This window comes from Ptychodera flava, chromosome 18 (genome assembly GCF_041260155.1).
Source record: "Ptychodera flava strain L36383 chromosome 18, AS_Pfla_20210202, whole genome shotgun sequence".
Lineage (NCBI taxonomy): Eukaryota > Metazoa > Hemichordata > Enteropneusta > Ptychoderidae > Ptychodera > Ptychodera flava.
This window is the reverse complement of record NC_091945.1, coordinates 37,998,809-38,017,660: the sequence shown is the minus strand read 5'-3', so window position 1 is coordinate 38,017,660 and position 18,852 is coordinate 37,998,809. Positions and strand designations below refer to the sequence as shown.

General features: G+C 38.3%; 3 protein-coding genes and 1 long non-coding RNA gene across 5 annotated transcripts in view; all 4 read left to right on the top strand.

The window, feature by feature from the left end:
- The first annotated feature begins 1,695 nt into the window (after positions 1–1,695).
- LOC139117561 (2-Hydroxyacid oxidase 1-like) lies at positions 1,696–7,007 on the top strand. The gene is made up of 2 exons (XM_070680787.1): positions 1,696–1,838; positions 5,676–7,007. The coding sequence occupies exon 2, from the start codon at positions 5,704–5,706 to the stop codon at positions 6,796–6,798; it is 1,095 nt and encodes a 364-aa protein (XP_070536888.1). The 5' UTR covers positions 1,696–1,838; positions 5,676–5,703; the 3' UTR covers positions 6,799–7,007.
- A 310-nt stretch (positions 7,008–7,317) lies between these two features.
- Positions 7,318–8,821, top strand: LOC139117560 (uncharacterized). Its single transcript, XR_011548552.1, has 2 exons — positions 7,318–7,760; positions 8,030–8,821. It is a non-coding gene; the product is annotated as an uncharacterized lncRNA (long non-coding RNA).
- Positions 8,822–10,965: 2,144 nt separating this feature from the next.
- On the top strand, positions 10,966–14,170 carry LOC139117557 (2-Hydroxyacid oxidase 1-like). Its single transcript, XM_070680781.1, has 2 exons — positions 10,966–11,148; positions 12,030–14,170. The coding sequence occupies exon 2, from the start codon at positions 12,058–12,060 to the stop codon at positions 13,162–13,164; it is 1,107 nt and encodes a 368-aa protein (XP_070536882.1). The 5' UTR covers positions 10,966–11,148; positions 12,030–12,057; the 3' UTR covers positions 13,165–14,170.
- A 3,034-nt stretch (positions 14,171–17,204) lies between these two features.
- The window catches only part of LOC139117558 (cytoplasmic polyadenylation element-binding protein 1-like), a 37,824-nt gene continuing 36,176 nt past the window's right edge, over positions 17,205–18,852 (top strand). The window contains exon 1 of one of the 2 annotated variants that reach the window (XM_070680786.1): positions 17,205–17,357. In XM_070680786.1, the coding sequence (XP_070536887.1) occupies positions 17,343–17,357 (15 nt within the window). In that variant the 5' untranslated portion in view covers positions 17,205–17,342. The remainder of the gene's footprint in view (positions 17,358–18,852) is intronic. The other variant, XM_070680782.1, reaches the window with a different exon arrangement.

Sequence of the window (18,852 nt, the reverse complement as noted above, 5' to 3'; positions counted from 1 at the left end):
TTCAGTCCAGGTATTTGCAACTCTGCCATCCGACTGGTCAACAGGAAATCAACCATAGGTGTCGTTTGGCACGCGTATACGCCAGTCACCTAGGCGACGGTAATCTGCACCACTTATCACCATCGGGAAGGTACTCCTCCCCATATACCACTGGCGATCCCACCCTCAAGGCACTGCGTCATTCGACCAAGCATCGTTATTGTAATTTCCTGCATAAAATTAACAGCGAGGTCAACGGTCAAAATGTCTTGACATTTTCTGGCATGCTGATCTGAAAGTCTGGCACAATGACAGCTATGGATCTAGAACGGCTGTCAGTCGATGATAGTTACATAAAAACACTTCTTCAAGTTGATCCCGGGAAAAGTGAAAAAAGAAAGTAAGAAAAGATATCGAGCTGTAGAGAACTGCAAATTAATTACGTGTTTATAAACCCTCATCAATTATTTTCTTCTGAATAAGGAACGCATCTAGCCGAAAAGTAGGTACCCTGAAACTTTGTCCACTCTTGCAAACGCAAATAACAGCTCTATTGGGATGGGGGGGGGGGGGAGCATGGTGACCATGTGCCGTCTGTTTCTGAAAGAAAGCTGAGTAACTCGTTTGTAATTAAATATGCCTGACTGAAACTTTCATTTAATGTGAAACTTATTATGTTTGGCATAGCCGTCCGACTTGCGACGCCAGGTCAAGGTCAACATTAAAGCCGCAATTTTCAATCCCAGGTTCTCGCATTAGTGGAGTTCTCCTCCCAGTCAAACACTTGGCCAGTATGATGTTTGATTTCTATACCATTAGGCCTAATTACACAAACTGATCTCAACCTTTTGGCTTCTTTTGCTAATCCTGCAAACAGAGTTTATACAAGGTTAGCGTTTGATTGATAGTCCGTTCAAATCGCCAATGGTCATTGATTCCCCAACACCAACGCTCGAATTTCCTAAAAATCATCTTCCAGTCGCGTTAGATTTTGAATATAACCACAGAGTTCGATCGGCAGCAGCTTGGCACTGACTGCTTGGCAGTTTTCTACCCTGTTGCGGCCGGAAAATACTAAAAAGTGGCAGTTTCTGGAGCGTGTGCCCGCGTGTTGCCTATTTGGTGTCCACTTACACAGTGAAGGCAACCACTGCTTCGCGCGCCCTTTTAAAAGGAGGCCCGCCTTTACAAATGAAACATTGACAAACGAATTAACTTCCTGTTCTACACCAAATTTCGATATTCGATTTATTCCTAGCATATTGCAAAGCGATGGTCTTTACATCTTCTCACTTGTTTCGTGCGAACATTGCATATGTGCTGGATTTCGAGCTAATACGCGTTTCGTTCTCTAATATCATCATCATATATAAGCTGGCCGCGTAATGCACGGCGTTACATGTAAAATCCGATGTTGGAAATGCCAACTCTAAAACGACAATCACAGAAAGAAATATGACGATATTTCAGAATTCTTCTTCGATTTCGACATTCAAATTCGGTTGGCCTAATAATGCCACGGATTCGGCAGACTGTGTGTCGAAATCTCAAAATATGTATAGAATACGAAAATAATTTTACATGTGTAATCTATCGTCCTTTTAAAATTGCAAAATCTTATTAACCCTTCTATGCTTCTGTGTCGCAGTCATTTAGACCTATGGGAACAAACAACATTGGTGTATGACCTGACCTCGTGTGATTTTACCTGATCAAGGGACAAGGGTCGTTGCGCTCTTTAAAATCACACGATATCATACACACTGTCAAGAGAATTTTGTATGGAACTTCCGGTGGTGGTCTGAGAACGATCGCATCTCTCTCGCTACCCCGACATTAGGATTTTAATACGTTATAAGGTAAGGTCACTTTGATTATCCAGTTGCTAAAGTCGCAATGATATGCCCCCTCAAAGGTGCTGCCGGGGTAGGAAATAAATTTTATAGATTGCTGCAGTTCCGTAGCCGAAAGCTGCAGTACTGTAGCTCGAGGTTTTGCCTGGGTATTTAGGTCAGACGGCAAAACCTCGAGCCCGGACCTCGAGCCAGCTACAGTACTGCAGCTATGTGGCCCATAAATTTTCCCGGCAGGCTTTTGTAATGCTGCCTTTCCCTACGGGCGAGTGTTGTGTTCAATGTAATGCATCTTTCTGCGCATAACACAGGCGAACTGGAAATGAATAGTCTAAAATATGATATTATTTTCATAATTATTCAGAACAATAAATCGTAATTATGAAACATTGATATCACATAACCGAGTTAGTGTTTCATCAGGGTTGAGCTACCTTTCTGGGGAGCAGCACTCGATAAAATCGCTGTACGTGTATTAGTTACCTGTGACATAGGCTGCCGGCCGGTCCATTATACTTAGGGAGCGTTCAGTTATTATGGCCGGGGGTGGGCCGGCAAAATCCAGGGGGGGGGGGGTCACCTCAAATTTGAAAACTGCAAAGGGGGGGGGGTTCATGTATTTTTCAAACAGCTCAGGGGGGGGGGTCACTTAATTTTCATAAGTATCTGTGTCATCAAAAAGCAGTTTCAGTGTTCAGAAATATTCTGGGAGATAAAAATGATTCGTTGCATGATTTCATTCTCTGAAGTTATTCAACTGTAAATCTGAACAAAAGTATAATTATCTGTCACATGAACATCTTGACATGGGAACTCTGAGGCTTGTCTTATTGTAAATCAAGCTCACTGCACTGAGGGCAATGAACAAAACTTATTACTTACATATTAGAGATATAGCAAGTTTTGTCAGGGAAATTACTTAACAGTTACCTGTACTGAGACTACTAGTACCATGAAAAATTAAACGATACTTTTAGGTGAAATTCCGATATCATAATTGTTGTCCACATCTGAACTTTCAAATACCCTATTTGAATCAAGTACATTTGTATCAATTATCAAACACCTATAAAAGTACAAATTAATTTAGTTTAGCATTGTAAAAAAATATTCTTAGTTTTCTCATTGACTTCAATGTATAGCGAATCAACATTTTGGTGAAATTCCAAAATCCAATTTCTTGCACACACATATCAACCTTTAACCATCCTAGGCTAACTAAGTACTTATAATGAATTATCAAATGTCTATAAATACACAAATTTTGATAGTTTTGTACTGGAAAAAAATTATTCACAGTTTCTTCATAGACTCCCATGTACAGTGAATCTACATTTTGGTATAATTCTAAAATCCAATTTCTGGTTAACACATCCATTTGTTACCACCCTAATCTAATCAAGTTCATTAATATCAATAATTGAGAGTACATAAATACACGGGTTTACCTATTTTTGTATTGAAAAAAAATATTCATACTTTCCTCATAGACTCCCGTGTATAGTGGATGAACATTTTCAGTGAAATTCCATAATCAGATTTCTTGTACACATAATGTACACCTTTGGCCATCATATTCTAATCAAGTACAATTATTGAACATCTGTATATGCACAAGTATACCAAGTTTTTCATTGGAAAAAAAATTATTCACAATTTTATCATTGACTCCCATGTATAGTTGATGAACATTTTTGGTGAAATTCTGAAGACAAACTTTTTGTCCACATGCCAGTTGCCAGTTAAATACATTTGTGTAAATTATCAAATATCTATAAATGCATAGATATAGTGTTGCATTGAAAAACTATTACATAGTTTTCTCATACATTACCGTGTATAGTGAATCAACATTATCAACAGCTGATTTTCTTTTAAATTCAAATATCAAAATTTTGTACACACATGCTTGCGCAAAAATATTGCGATCCACTTGTAATTTCTGTTCAACCCCTTTGAGGGGTAATTTCAAAATAATAGCAAGTCAGAATGGGAAATCTGAGCATTAGGCCTAATACCTTGTGAGTTTGTAAGGAGGGTCATTTGGAAAAATCTAAGATTTTTTTTTTATTGTATTGCTCCATACCCTGCCCCGAGGTGTTTGTGTGTGCAGCTCTCCTGAAGCAATGTGGGGGAGGGGGGGGGGTCATGAAATTTTTGTCATCTTAAAAGGGGGGGTCATCAATTTTTTGGTACGATGGGTAGGGGGTTCACTTATTTTGACTGATGCGCGGGAAGAATTTGCCGGCCCACCCCGGCCATAATAACTAAACGCTCCCTTAATACCGCTTCTGAAAACCACGTCAGGGAAATAGGCTTTCAGGAGCAACAGTCAGACCTGCACACAGAGACTATTAAATGTAAAATTTTTGCGTGTTTCACCGTAGGTTTGTTTTGTGATCAAGTTGAAACTTACATGCCCACAGAATTGTTCGCAAATGACCTCTCATTAATGCTTGGCTAGGGAAAGACAGCATTACAAAAGCCTGCCGGGAAAATTTATGGGCTACGTAGCTGCAGGACAGTAGCCCGAGGTTTTGCCGTCCGACATATATATATATATATATATATATATATATATATATATATATATATATATATATATATATATATATATATATATATATATATATATATATATATATATATATTTACAATTTTTGAAATTACGCATGAAAGAACGACGAATTATAACTTCATAGGCGACTCTACAATGAAGAATGAAAAAACATTAATGGCTTAGACTACAAGCTCCAATAAAAGCTACTTATGCAACACTGATAAAATCATCCATTTTTACATTTTAACCATGCATGAAATAGGTTTTTTACATTTAATTCTTTTTTACACTGTACATTTTACCATTCGAAATAAATTTACGTTGGGGGCTTTGTCGGAAAGACTGATCAAACGTTGCGTGCTGCATGAAGTTCGGGAAACCTTGCACGTAATACACTGAATACATTTTTGTTGCATGAAATACCGGTATATTTTTTCGATGGGGACATCGTCGGGAGGGCTTTGCACGAATTGCATTTTTATTTACATTCAATACATTTTTACATGTTACCACTACCCACAATGCATTGACGTTGGAAACTTGGTCGGGAGGACTGATCAGACATCGTTTGGAGTTTGGCAGGACCTCGCACCAAATAAATTTCTCTACATTTTGGTTGGGAGGGCCAATCAGGCATCATCGGGAGAGTACAAACTAAATTATACGACTGGGCTATGGTCTGGAGGGGCCACATATGATCCAGCATGTTCTTAATCACGGCATGTGACTTATATAATTAAAAGAAAATGCAAACATTTAAAGTAGCATCTGTACCACTGAATTGGATTACGGTCATTAGTCTCATTGCGTGTTATGAATTCCAAGGCGTAAGGTCATGTTATAGGATTACCTATCTTCATTTTACAGAAATTATCAGCGGCACAACCTGAGCAGCTGGCCAGAGCAGATCGCATGGCATGCATGCCCATGCAACGCCCGGACTAACAAATGATACCCTCCAAATGACACCCTCCAAATGAAATTACAATTTGATGTTGATGACATTGACAATAACTTTGCCATAGAACTTGCAGAAAAGGAAATTCACTCCATTAAATGTGAAAAGGATAACTTTTCCTCGACATGTACATAGTACATGTACTATGTGTTTTTCTAAATTTTGGAAATTGCATCCATAAATTTCTATATACACAACTATTGGGTAACAAAATAAATGTCTATTACTGTCACTCACATGGACCATTCTGCACCTCTGCAGGAATAATTGAAACCATATCTTAATATGTCAAATGTCTTACAGATACTCTCTCGATTCATTGTAGGATTATCGAATTGCGATTTTAATTCACCATGTCTAAACCAATGCTGGTGTGTGTGGATGACTATGAACAGTATGCTAGAGAATATCTAGACAGACGAAGCCTGGTATATTTTATTTCTGGTGCTGATGAGGAAGTAACTCTAAAGGAAAACAGACAAGCATTCAAGAATTGGAAAATAAAACCTGAAGTTCTGCGGGATGTATCAAAGAGAGATTTATCCACATCGCTTCTTGGTCAACATGTTGATTTCCCAATTTGCATAGCGCCATCAGGCTCTCACTGCTTGGCCTGTCACGAAGGAGAATTGGCCACAGTAAAAGCTGCAGCCACTATGAAGACATGTATGGTGTTGAGTACATATTCAACAAAATCCATGGAGGAAGTCAGTCAAGCTGCTCCTAATTGTCTTCGATGGTTTCAGTTGTATGTTTGGCGGCCTCGTACAATACCTGAAAATCTGGTGAGAAGGGCAGAGGCGGCTGGTTTCAAAGCTTTGGTTTTGACTGTGGATCTACCAGTTACGGGAAAGCGGCGTACTGAGTGTTATGCAGGAGGGTTTTATATGCCACCTCATCTTCAGCTTCCTCATCTCCCACAGCATTTTAAAGACCAAGATGTTGAGCTAGAATATGGTGCTCCCAAAGGTATGGTTGATGCTTCACTTACCTGGGAGTGTATTGAATGGTTGAAATCCATCACCAATCTTCCAATCATCCTGAAAGGCATTTTAACTCCAGAAGATGCTTTACTGGCAGTACAGCATAAAGTTGCTGGTATCGTGGTCTCTAACCATGGAGGGAGACAGTTAGACTATGTACCTGCCACAATAGAAGCCCTACCAAAGATAGTTGAAGCCGTCAAAGGTCAAATTGAAGTCTACATGGATGGTGGTGTACGTACTGGTACAGATGTCTTCAAGGCATTGGCTCTAGGAGCAAAAGCTGTATTTGTTGGAAGACCAATCATTTATGGGCTTTCATATGCTGGTGAAGAAGGAGCCAGACAAGTGTTACAGATTCTGAGGGATGAGTTGAGTTTGACGATGGCATTGTCTGGTTGCTCTAAAATCAATGATATCAAACCACAGTATGTAGTCCATCAATCTCACTTTGCAAAATTGTAAAATTAGACATATTAATATGACGCGGGGTACTGTTCCCTTCTTCAATGATCCATAATATTTTGAGAAATATCTGTAGTGATTTTAATGTATGTTGTATAGGCTAATATCTTTCGAAACAATGTTTTCCTTATTGACATAAATTTCACAAATGATATGTCACCATACAATATCTATCGTATGGTTTTATGTTTGGGTTGGTTTTTGAATTGCTCATAGTCACTATAGGGAAAAGTTGCGAGACTAGGGCGAGAAAGTGACGCTGTCTCGCAATTGGTGAGAATCTCTTGTCAATCTCACTCCTACTGGTGAGAATTTTGGAATTCTCACCGATGATCAGTGAGAAATCAACTCTTAAGTGAGATTCTATTATCTCACCAAGGAAAGCATTTCTCATTGCTCACCGGTGAGAATTTTTGAATTCTAACCAGTAGCAGTGAGAATGACAAGAGATTCTCACCAATTGCGAGAAAGCGTCACTTTCTCGCTCCAGTCTCGCAATTTTTTCCTATAGTGAGTGCAAACCAATACTTTTATTCTCTAATGCTGTTGAAAATGATCAAAGCGCAAATTTTGTGTTATCGTCCTTTTTACCGTTGATCTTGAGATGTTCACGTAAGAGTTCTATCGCGTCTTTGTAACTGTCGTTTGTTGATTGCAGCTAGTAGCGAGGCGTTTGACGTCACTTATCGTGGCGTCTTCATGGACGAGAGAATATCATGCCTATTAAACTCTGCAGCAGATAAAACATTTTGCTGTACGTACTTTATTTAATTGCAATTATAAAATAGTACAATATGTAACAGAACGCAACAGACTTTAAAGACTTCCGGTATCAGGACTAGGAACACGTTTTGACTTACATCATATTGCAGCAGGATATAATTCAGCAAGTATAACATTGTAGTCATATGATTTTTTACTTTATTTTCCCTTAATTAATATGCAAAAGTTTAAGGGGAAAAGTCGGCCATTTTTCATGAATTTTGTTTGATACGAGATCGGCTTAATTGTCTGACATGTTGAAAGATACTGAATGAATGGGTGTCCATGTGTATATTCGACCCCGGTTTTAGACACGATACATGAAACCATCGCGAAAATGAATTAATGGTCATGACCATTAATTGAACTATGATTAAACTTAATTTTAACTAGTATCTTGCATCAAACAAAATTCATAAAAATGGCCGACTTTGTCCCTTAATTAATATGCAAAAGTTTAAGGGGAAAGGACGCACACTAGATTTCTATGTGCTTTATTTTTGTAAATCTTAAAACTTTAAGAGGACCCTATCGCCAATGCATTTGCAGGTACCTGCAATATATTGCAATATTCTACAATCGTGACCTTCAATACTTGTGCTCTGATCGGCCATTTTCAGTAACAGGCTTCAGGACCTGAGTTTTATTGATAAATGAATAATTGATATGGACAATAAATCAGATGTGCTTCAAATAAACTGAATGACTGGTCTAGGTCTTGTTTTTCAATTTACTGTATGTTCAAGCAATCCAAAAGGGAGATGAGGGGTCAATTCTTATGCTGCCATTTCAATTTAATCTTAAATACACGTGAACTCAGCAAGACAGAAGACCGCCGTACCCATATATGTGGTTGATATATTGTCAATCACAGACATTAGAATACAAAATGTTGTTATGAAATACGTAACAGTACTAATAATGGCTGTGTCTGTTTCATGTGTACACCCTTGTTTCTGTCTGTGCTATTGTACTTTTCATGACTCTGGCTTATTAAATGTTGACATCACTCTCACTAAGAGAGAAAAAACTTGTTAAAACATATTTTCAGCCAAATTCGTATACTTTCTCAATGTTGAAGGTAGTTTTCAGTTCTTCAACAATTCGATAAATACACATTAGGGTGTAATCCCTTGTAATGTAATGTAATGTAATGTGATGTAACATGGTCTTAAGTTAAATGAAATGAAATATAAGCCTTTATTCAAATCATGACTATATTGTGCCACTAGGAAATAAAATAATAGAATATGTAATGTAAGTGTATACTTAATATTGTCGAAAAGAGTTGTGTTTGCTATATGTAATGATTTATATTTCATGAGTAGTTCACAACCTTTTGTTATAGATTTTCCTTCTCGATATCTGAAACTGTTGCTCGTTTAATGTAATGTGTAGTCGGATATGGGTGTAAAATGTATATTATTTGCATGACAATTGACAGCTTAGTTAATTTACCTTTACACTAGGATCACCAAGGTATCGCGTCTGTGTAGTTGGTTGTCAGGACACCAGGACGTCAAATCCCCTGAAGCATAAAAACGCATAATTTGCACATTCTCTGGAATGTTCCTGAGAGAAAGTTTACGATCGGGATATACTTATCGCGCCTAAAACTATCACCTTCTCAAAGAGCGGTGCTTGAATCATGGTTCCTGGCTAATATGTAAAGAGAAGACCTTGAAATGTGTCTGCCAAGCCAGATAATCCGGAAAAATACAGGCATCGTCATTACTAGGGGGAAATCAATATTTAACTTCAAATCGAGGAACAAAATGTTTAGTTCTTGTTGCTAATACAGGACAAATTTCTCGGAAAATGTGGTTACATACATTTCGTCGTTAAATATCGACATAACACAATGTACTAATATATAATCTTCCATCATGTTCATGACAAAGGTGTGTTTTAGGCCCACTGATTGAGTGCCGTATAGGTGTGCAATGTTGGCATTCTGTTGTGGTATTATGTCTTTCCCTTGAAGAGCGTTGACCAGCGTATCTGACTTGGTGACAATTTTATTGTTAACGGCTGAGCGTACTGAATTCGACAGAAAGTCTTCGAGTAAAATTTGCTTAAATTTCCTGAGTTCCAAAATTGAGTGCAGTTTTCCTTCAACTATTACATCACTTCGCGATGAAACTTTTTCCAAAATCTACGTAAGTTTCATGTAAGGCCAGAAGGAAAAAATAATTTGTTCATCGGAATCGCCGCTTCTATACTTTGTCCGATTTGGATTTTTTTTATTTCTGCAAATTCATACTTGTATGCCAAGCTATGGCGTGTACCAGTCCAATGGAAACAACTTACTACAGTGCAACAACAGTATCATTTGAAGCTTGCTGTTTCTATTGTGGAGGACAAGAGAACCTTCTCAACGATGACTGTAGAACTTCACTCAGATCACAATACAGTGTTGTTACACCATTGTGTAAAATGACAGCGGTAAAGAGACCAGGACATGGGGCCAAAATAAATTGAAAAAACTCAGATGCTAGGTTCTAGCAGGAGGATATTGAAGGACAATACTGAATTGTTGTATTTCAGTGATTTGCTGTGCATATCAGTTTTATTCTAACAGCATGTTGAAATACTAAGATATGTTGTGCAAACGCCGACTATATATATGTAATTCCCTATGTTTTTGTTTAGAAATATAGTGTTGAATTCAATAACCAGTATCAGTGTATCTTATGTGATATTTCGGGTTAGCTTAAGATTATTTTGCCTTGTCTGCATCCCGGCTGAAAAGTCAGAGGGACCGCGGTTACCTTTGGCCTAAATATATAAATAAATGAATAAATAAAAATTTTCGCTCGCCGCTCCTGAACCTTGGTCAAAAATCCGGTGAACAAGACTTTTCTCTGGCCTACTGATTTTTTGCGTTAAAGTACGTAATTGTTCCCGATCGAAGAAATCGTATCTCGCTTAATTTTTTTCCCCACAAATAGCAAAATATCAAAAAGTGTAAACAAAGGTTTATGAAGAGCAAGGCTTTAAAAAGTATTTTTATGATGTGTTAGATGACAGAATCCGATAAAATCGACATTGAACAATTTTTTAGTGTTGAACGATATCACTGATTGAATCGATCAAATCTCCGGCTGACGTTACTGTCGATACAATATCACCAACACTCGAAAGTCAAAGGTTTAGACTCTGAAAAGGCTCCAGTTACCTTGCTTGCATAATGTTTTGTCAGAAAATCTCGACAAAATGATCCAGTTTTGCTTCTTTACTTGCCCAATTATGTATAAATCACGCCGTGGTGCTTGTTAAGTCTTGATATGACAAATTGTCGCGTTTTTAAATCCGGAGGTAAATCAACTTTAAAGTTACGTGAGTAACCTTCAGAGATATTCCACCTGCTCAGTTACATAACATCTAGGTATAAGGCGACTGGATGAGTACAAGACGAAAGGTCATTCATTCGGCTGAGAGCGCAAATTGCTAGAAATACACGCCAACAGGACACAGCATCAGTTTTGTTTCACAGCAGCTTTATACAAAGCGACACCAGTTACGATTTGTTGCCAAGCTGCAAGTAATTGTGACTAGCATTGCAGTCCTGTAAGCTTCACAGATCCGGTAAGCAAAGCTATATCCATCACATAAGGGCAGTGTATCTGTGGGACAGGGGGAAGACAAGTGCAGTGTGTCCGTTGGACAGGGGGCAGGAAAAGGATAGTGTCCGTGGGGTAGGGGGTAGGACAAGGGCAGTGTGTCCGTGGGGTATGGGTAAGACAAGGGCAGTGTGTCCGTGGAGTAGGGAAGATTTTGGAAACATGGAAATATTTGATAGCAGTAAGAGGTTACTTGAAACGATATCAACGGCCAAATACCTGATTTTGTAAATTAGGTTGTTGACGATAAAAAGCTTAATTTTAAACTTAATTTTAAATAATGAGCCAGAAAATCTGCTGTTCACGGTCTCAATTTTGGAGGCTTTTATGATTTTCGAGTCTGACGTTGTTGTTCAGATGTCCACTTTGTACATATCACAATGATTTTAATTTTGAAATCGGAAAAAAAGCGAAACGTGGAGAACATTGATTTTTGCCAAGCTGCTGAGGGGCTTGCACATTCTTTTGCACACGTAGTTACAGATTCATTTAATGTTTTCGCGCTTTTGATCTCTTTTGAAAATGCCATAATATTTGCCAGTAAAATGTGTGACTGATTATCCACCGTACCAGAACACCGTTTTCTTTGACCTCTGTTTTATCTATACACATCTAGACACCCAGGGGTAAAGGTCACACCAAACGTGTGAGCTGCTGATAATATTTGAAAGAAACACATGATGTGACATGATGTGACGGCACAAAAAAGCCACTTCATTTTGTACCAGACCGGTCCCCAGTCGCCTGGCTTTTCTCTGCAGCTGAGTTACTAGCTTGCCAAGCCAAGGCGTTCACCCCGCGATCAACGCAACAGCCTCTTTACTTTATTATTATATCTGTTTGCAGGAGGTTACATAACTGAATTCGATTTACCATGTCCAAACCAATGCTGGTATGCGTTGATGATTATGAAAATTATGCAAGAGAACACTTGGACAGACAAACCTTGATATATTTTACCACTGGGGCTGATGAAGAAATCACAGTTAAGGAAAACAGAGACGCATTCAAAAGGTTGAGACTTAGGCCAAGAATTTTGAGGGATGTTTCAAAGAGAGATCTATCCACATCGATTCTTGGTCATCATGTTGATTTCCCAATTTGCGTAGCGCCATCAGGCGCTCACTGCTTGGCCTGTCACGAAGGAGAATTGGCCACAGTAAAAGCTGCAGCCACTTTGAAGACATGTATGGTGTTGAGTACTGGCTCTACGAAATCAATGGAGGAAGTAAGTCAGGCAGCGTCACATTGTCTTCGTTGGTTTCAACTGTACGTATGGGGTGCTCGAAAAGTATCTGAAGATCTGGTCAGAAGAGCAGATGCTGCTGGTTTCAAAGCTTTGGTTTTGACAGTTGATGCACCATATAAGGGGAAAAGGCGACTTGGCAGTGTCGGACATCGTGGATTCCAGTTTCCGCCACATTTAAAGCTTCCTCACTTGCCAAAGGAATTTACTGAGACACAAACAAGAAAAGAGAAATCACCATCCGATGGTTTACTTGGATATTATGATGCTTCACTTACCTGGGAGTCTATTAAATGGTTGAAATCTATCACCAGTCTTCCAATCATCCTTAAGGGCATTTTAACTCCAGAAGATGCTTTACTGGCAGTACAGCATAAAGTTGCTGGTATCGTGGTCTCTAACCATGGAGGGAGACAGTTAGACTATGTACCTGCCACAATAGAAGCCCTACCAAAGATAGTTGAAGCCGTCAAAGGTCAAATTGAAGTCTACATGGATGGTGGTGTACGTACTGGTACAGATGTCTTCAAGGCATTGGCTCTAGGAGCAAAAGCTGTATTTGTTGGAAGACCAATCATTTATGGGCTTTCATATGCTGGTGAAGAAGGAGCCAGACAAGTGTTACAGATTCTGAGGGATGAGTTGAGTTTGACGATGGCATTGTCTGGTTGCTCTAAAATCAATGATATCAAACCACAGTATGTAGCCCATCAATCTCTCTTTTCTCAACTGTAGAAGTTCAGCGACACATACATGAATACTTCACTGGGGATTGATCATTCAATGCTGAAGGATTCGAAAACTTTGAACGTAGAGAATATGTTACATTTAAAAAGACTGCAAGCACCTGATAATATTTTCTTATAAATTTACAACATTTAAAGTGATTTATATTGCCCGTGTTAGGCTAGTTTGTTGATTTGTTTAGATGAAAATACAGAAAAGAGACTGAGTAAAAAGCATAACGATGCCGAGATACATAATGAATTACCAGCGAGATTAATCTGTCTAGCTCAAGCGAAAAATGCAGCGTGCTGATGAGAATATGCTATTTCAGAATATTGTTGTTATCAAATATCATAAAAATTATAATAACATGAAAAGAAAGCTTCAATAATGTCTCTTAAGCCTCGCATAAAGCAGTGCTTGTACAGGAACTTATCACTTTATTCCATGAATCTGATATCAAAGGGAAGGACCTACCAGTATTACATACTTTGATGATACTGACGAAGGTTGAAGACTGGAATTGTTATTTTGAACTGAAAAGTGACAAGATACTATCTATCTACTTTGCAGTGTTACAGAATACTAAAAAAGGAAATTGTATTTAGTAACATATAGAAGATGTCACAAAAATTTAGTTTTTATATGGAGATTGAGTAAAGACCTCTTGTTTAAAGACAAGATTTGCTTTCGTAGATCGATCATATGCCTCTCGCGCCAGAGTTCCTTAAATTTGACGTTTTCTTGCCTACAATTATCCTCTCAAACATCAAATTGCACATCATTTACCATTTGAATAAATTGTAAAGAGTGTTTATTTTGTCATGTTGATCGCATTTGTCGGTTCACAAGGGATTTATTTTGAATATAAGCAGATCAGTACAAAAAGTCAGTTTTGAAATTTAAGAATTGAGTCTGTCAGCTCTGAGATTTAGTTTTTTTCTTTCGCAGTGGGAAAATGTTGTCTGTCTGGTGTTCGCAGTTTGTCAGCTATTAAACAGATCTATTTCTTTCAGCCAATGTCCATGTATGAATATTGTACGTTAACATATTCTTCGACGGAAACCTTCGTAGAAGTTATGTGAAATGTTCAATCACAGTGTGCCCCAATCTGATTAAAATCAGATGTAAAGATGGCGACGTTTCCAGCTTTACTTGTTCTTTGCTGTTCTCGTGTGCTGACAGTGCGACAACTGTATCATCCATTGAGAATAGCAAAGAACTATAAAAGGTTGAACGTCGCCATACATTCGATTTTAATCAGATTTAGCGTTAAGCATTGTCGTAGAATTTCATGATCCTTGATCCTAAAAGTTCAAGTAAGCCATTTCCGATGGACGCAACTTTTAGCGAAAAGACTCGAGCTCGGCAATGGGTGAAATCGTGGCTGCAGAGAGTTTTTCGAAGTTTAACCTCTGCGAATAGAAGAACAGGAAATAGTATACGACTTGTTCGTACGAAAACTCATGCTGCTTTTACTTGCGTTTATCATAGAGGTTAAAAAGGACCTGTAGAATGCAAACTTTCATTTTACGCGATCATGACAGATCACTGTGAGTTACGGAAAGTGTGTTGCTTAGGAAGCTAAAAAATATAGAAGCATTCTGCTTCAAGTTTTACAATTGTTAAAAATACCTTTAAATTGAATATTGACATGTAATTAAATACAATTTAGATTAACTTTTCGCGAAATCGGTTGGTTGGCTTTCCCTAACATTCAAATCTGACTGTATGAATAGGGTAATTCCAGTGTCATAAAAGGTCTATAGTTTAATACTTGCAATGTTCATGGACAAAATGAAAGAAGGAAGTTCATGACTGAGTCATGGCCCTTGAAAGAAAACAAAACAAAATACCAGGAATACCATATAATAGTGCAAAACCAAGCCTTTGTTACATGGTTGAAGACGAAATTCAGAATGAGCACCATCTGTTTGTGATGAATCATGTTAACCCATGCCATCATGGTAAAGGGACATACACTTCGACATTTCACTTCAATTTACTTGCAAAGCGGTCGCTACTCAAGTTACTGTCAAGAAGAGAATGTATATCTATTACGCGCATCGAAAGCGAAAGCTTAAAACTTTTGCTCGATCTGTCCTTAAACGTTTTACTATTTCTTTGAAATTAAAAAAAACAAATCAGAGATTATCGTTAAAAAATTGGTACAAGAGAAAAAAACCCACCCAAATACTACCTATATTTGAAATCGCCTTCATCCCCTGATTAAACTTATATGGGGAAATTAGATTTTTGATTTTCACGGACCGTAAAATCATAAGTAAGCCCTTTCACAGTTCCGTGGACCATCGTTCTATACCCATGATGCTTTGCGAAACTCCCGCTTTGAGGGTACCAAGTTTGAGCGTATCGCCTATTCTTTATCATGGGTCTGCTATAGTCAGATTCATTTTTCGCATGTTTTCAAACTCATTCTGCGGGGAAATGTAAGCTACGCAGTCATATTTTATATGTCGATGTATTTTGTAGCTGTTCGATGCAACAGTTTGCCAATTGCTACACAATTTTAAGGAAATCTGGAAAATGTTTGTGAGATTCGCGTTTACATCATTCTGCGGTCAGTGCGGATGTAGCAAGCATTCCTAATTTTGAAAAAATTAGATTTGTGTCGTTGTAATGGAAACCTTACAAGAGAACACCTTCGGGACATGTCTGCTTCAACTAACGTGGGACTTGTGGTGTTCTCTTCTCCGGTCCAATGGTTGTCGCTGTGTCGTATCAAGTTTAAAATGTTTGTTTACACGGGCGGAGGCTCCCATTTGTCTCAAAGCTAAAACTTTTGTTCAATGTATTTCGTCTGTTGATATTAAAATCACCAGTTGTTTTGAACGTACTCTTTACATGTTCAGTGCTGTCTCTACATTCAATTTGACGGATGTAATATTATTGTATACTTTTGTATGAAATCCCTTGACAAAAGCAATAACCGATTATTGTGATCAACATCCGCAGGTGTAAATAAATGAGAACGACACAACTTTCTTCCAGATTTCCATAAAACTGTACACAATTGGAGAACAATTACATTCAAGAGCTTTCAAATAGATTGACAATCAGCGTGCTTGTTTCGACAGAATGAGTCTGAAAACACGCAAAAATGAATCTGGCTATAGCAGACCTATGTTTAAAGAATAAGCGATACGCTCAAAGTACGTGGTACCCTCAAAGCGACTGACACTCTAGCCTGAATACAGTGAAGCTTTGGTTGCATGAGTATGTACCTAGAGTATACTTTCTTACAGTAAGAGAAGTTATGATGACGAAATGTGGATATAAACACCGCGGGGCGATATTTTTATTTTTTAATGGAAAAAGTCAGAAATACCTTGAATTGCAAAAAGTCGACAATTAGCAGATGTGGCCTCCGTATTTTGCCCGTTGCGCTTGTGACGTCATCAGTTCATGGCCGTAACAATTTACTGAATTTTCCCTCTTAATTTACTTACTTTACACTGAATATGATAAATACGCCTACGATTCTACTCAAAGTTTGGGACATATTCGAAGTGTGCTATATTGCCGCCATTACTGCCCTCTCTTTTTTGTTTATTGCAAATGTGACATCATCAGTTTGTAACACTTCTTGAATATCGCCAAAAAGTTCGAAAAAATATTAATAGAGAAATAATTTAAAAAAAATAAAATCATCACAAAATTAAGACCTTCAAGGTTTTGCTCATACACGGGAGCACATTCAGTTCATATCTTACCAACCATACTATGAAAAGAGGCAACACCAGCTCCATACACAGAGGGGCATTACGTGCCCTGACGTACAACTGAGCTGCCGTGCAAATAAATCGATAACCTTTCCTTCGCAGAAGCATATTATACAACAAAAATAACCGTAGTAATAATATTGTTTTGATGCATCCACTGAAAGTGAACTTGTCTTTGGCAAAATGGTGATAGTATGCATGCAATATCGACCGGCCACACTTCAATGTCGCTGTCTTCTTTGACACAGAGTATGTGCACCTGTGTTCATGCATAGTAAGTAGCTGTTTGAGTGTCCCTATAAAAGACTGGACGACAGCGAAGGATTTCCCATAAAGCCAAACTCAGATTTGTGGAGACGACTTCAGAGATTCTCGCCTAGGTTTGGAAACACAAGCCGAAAACATCTACATTTGCTGTGCGTGGCCGTCGTCTCTGCAGACACAATGCCTTTACCAAAGGTGAGACTATACTGGCCGTCTAGCATTTGAAGGAAAACTATAATCGTCCAAAATACAGCCCGAACGGGCTTCGACATTCGAAAACGTTGAAGGTTACTTCGATTAAAACCTGTGATTATAAGATGATTAAAACTATTTTACACCTAAAGGAAATTTGGGGCCCAGCCATGACTGATAACAAGAGGCGTCAAGCTTTGAGTTTTAGCAAACTGTCATTCCAGTCATGATAAAACACATTGGGAACGTTCACTCAAATCATGGCCGAGGATGGGTTGGCAAATTCTTCTTGTACCTCTGTCAGAATCAGTAAACCCTATACCCAATCAAAAACAAAGTAGATGACCCCTTTACGAACCTGATAAAAATTTTCTCTATCCGTATGCCATTCCTGGACAAAATTTGATGAATTTTTTCAATATTGTGCATTGGTTGTGTTACAGATATGTTGGCACTACACTATATGGGCACAACATATGGCTTGGTATCACAGTCTGTAATTGTCCGGAATTACAATTTTTATATGGCTTGGTATCACAGTCTGTAATTGTCCTGAATTACAATTTTCAAAGATAACAATGGCAAATACTTACTGTTGACGACAATCTTAGTGAAAAAAATTCCCGAAGACCTTGCTCTTCTTCTTGATCTAGTATATACAGAGTACAATGTCATGAAAGGTTCAAAGACTTCGTAATGACTTGTGCCGCTGCCAATTTTATTGATTTACATTATCATTTGTCAGAGTATATCTCTGCACAGTTTCAAATTATTTTTTGGCCGACATGCGCTCTTGCACTGTATGTACATTCTCTGGTTTTGCATCAATATGCACCTGCTGCTTCCCGGGATGTGCATGACCAGGTAACAGTTTGTGAATAATTTAATAATGTTCATCACCCTCTAATCATGTCGATAAAGTTCCTCTGTCGCACTCTTGGACAATGTGGCTGTGTATATAGTCTTATGTTTGTTTACCAGATTTGCATCACAAAGTCCAAGTACAGAACCACTGATAGCTTCATACCTATCCATATTTTGTCGTTTGTCCACGGATTCAACATCGTCACTTAATTTAATTTCCGACAAAACATTTGCGCAGTTAAAAAAATCCTGGTGGAAACTAGCAAAAGCTTGATAATTTGTCGTTGTTGACAAATGTCCCGATGGACGTTAAAAACTGTACATCACAAAGATAACATGGGTGCATGTTATCATGTTATCGACTTGGTTCAAGTCGGTGAATTTTAAAAAAATAAAGCCATTTATAATAGTTTCTCTTGTGTCTCTCCTATTTCATACGAACCTATTTGGAATTTTGCAGCCCAGGCTAGGTTTTCCTGGCGATTGAACGCGTTACCTTTGAGTCTGCGCATTGAGTTAGTTTCTGCCGGATTCCGGGAGAAACTCCCCTGTATAGCGTTCACCCCACTCACGCTTTTCACATGAACACAGAACGCAAATCATCGCGTTCAGTCTACTCAAACATTCACAAATC

Excerpts from the sequence above, each read along its gene's own strand:
- LOC139117561 (XM_070680787.1), top strand. The coding sequence starts at position 5,704 with ATGTCTAAACCAATGCTGGTGTGTGTGGATGACTATGAACAGTATGCT.
- LOC139117557 (XM_070680781.1), top strand. The coding sequence starts at position 12,058 with ATGTCCAAACCAATGCTGGTATGCGTTGATGATTATGAAAATTATGCA.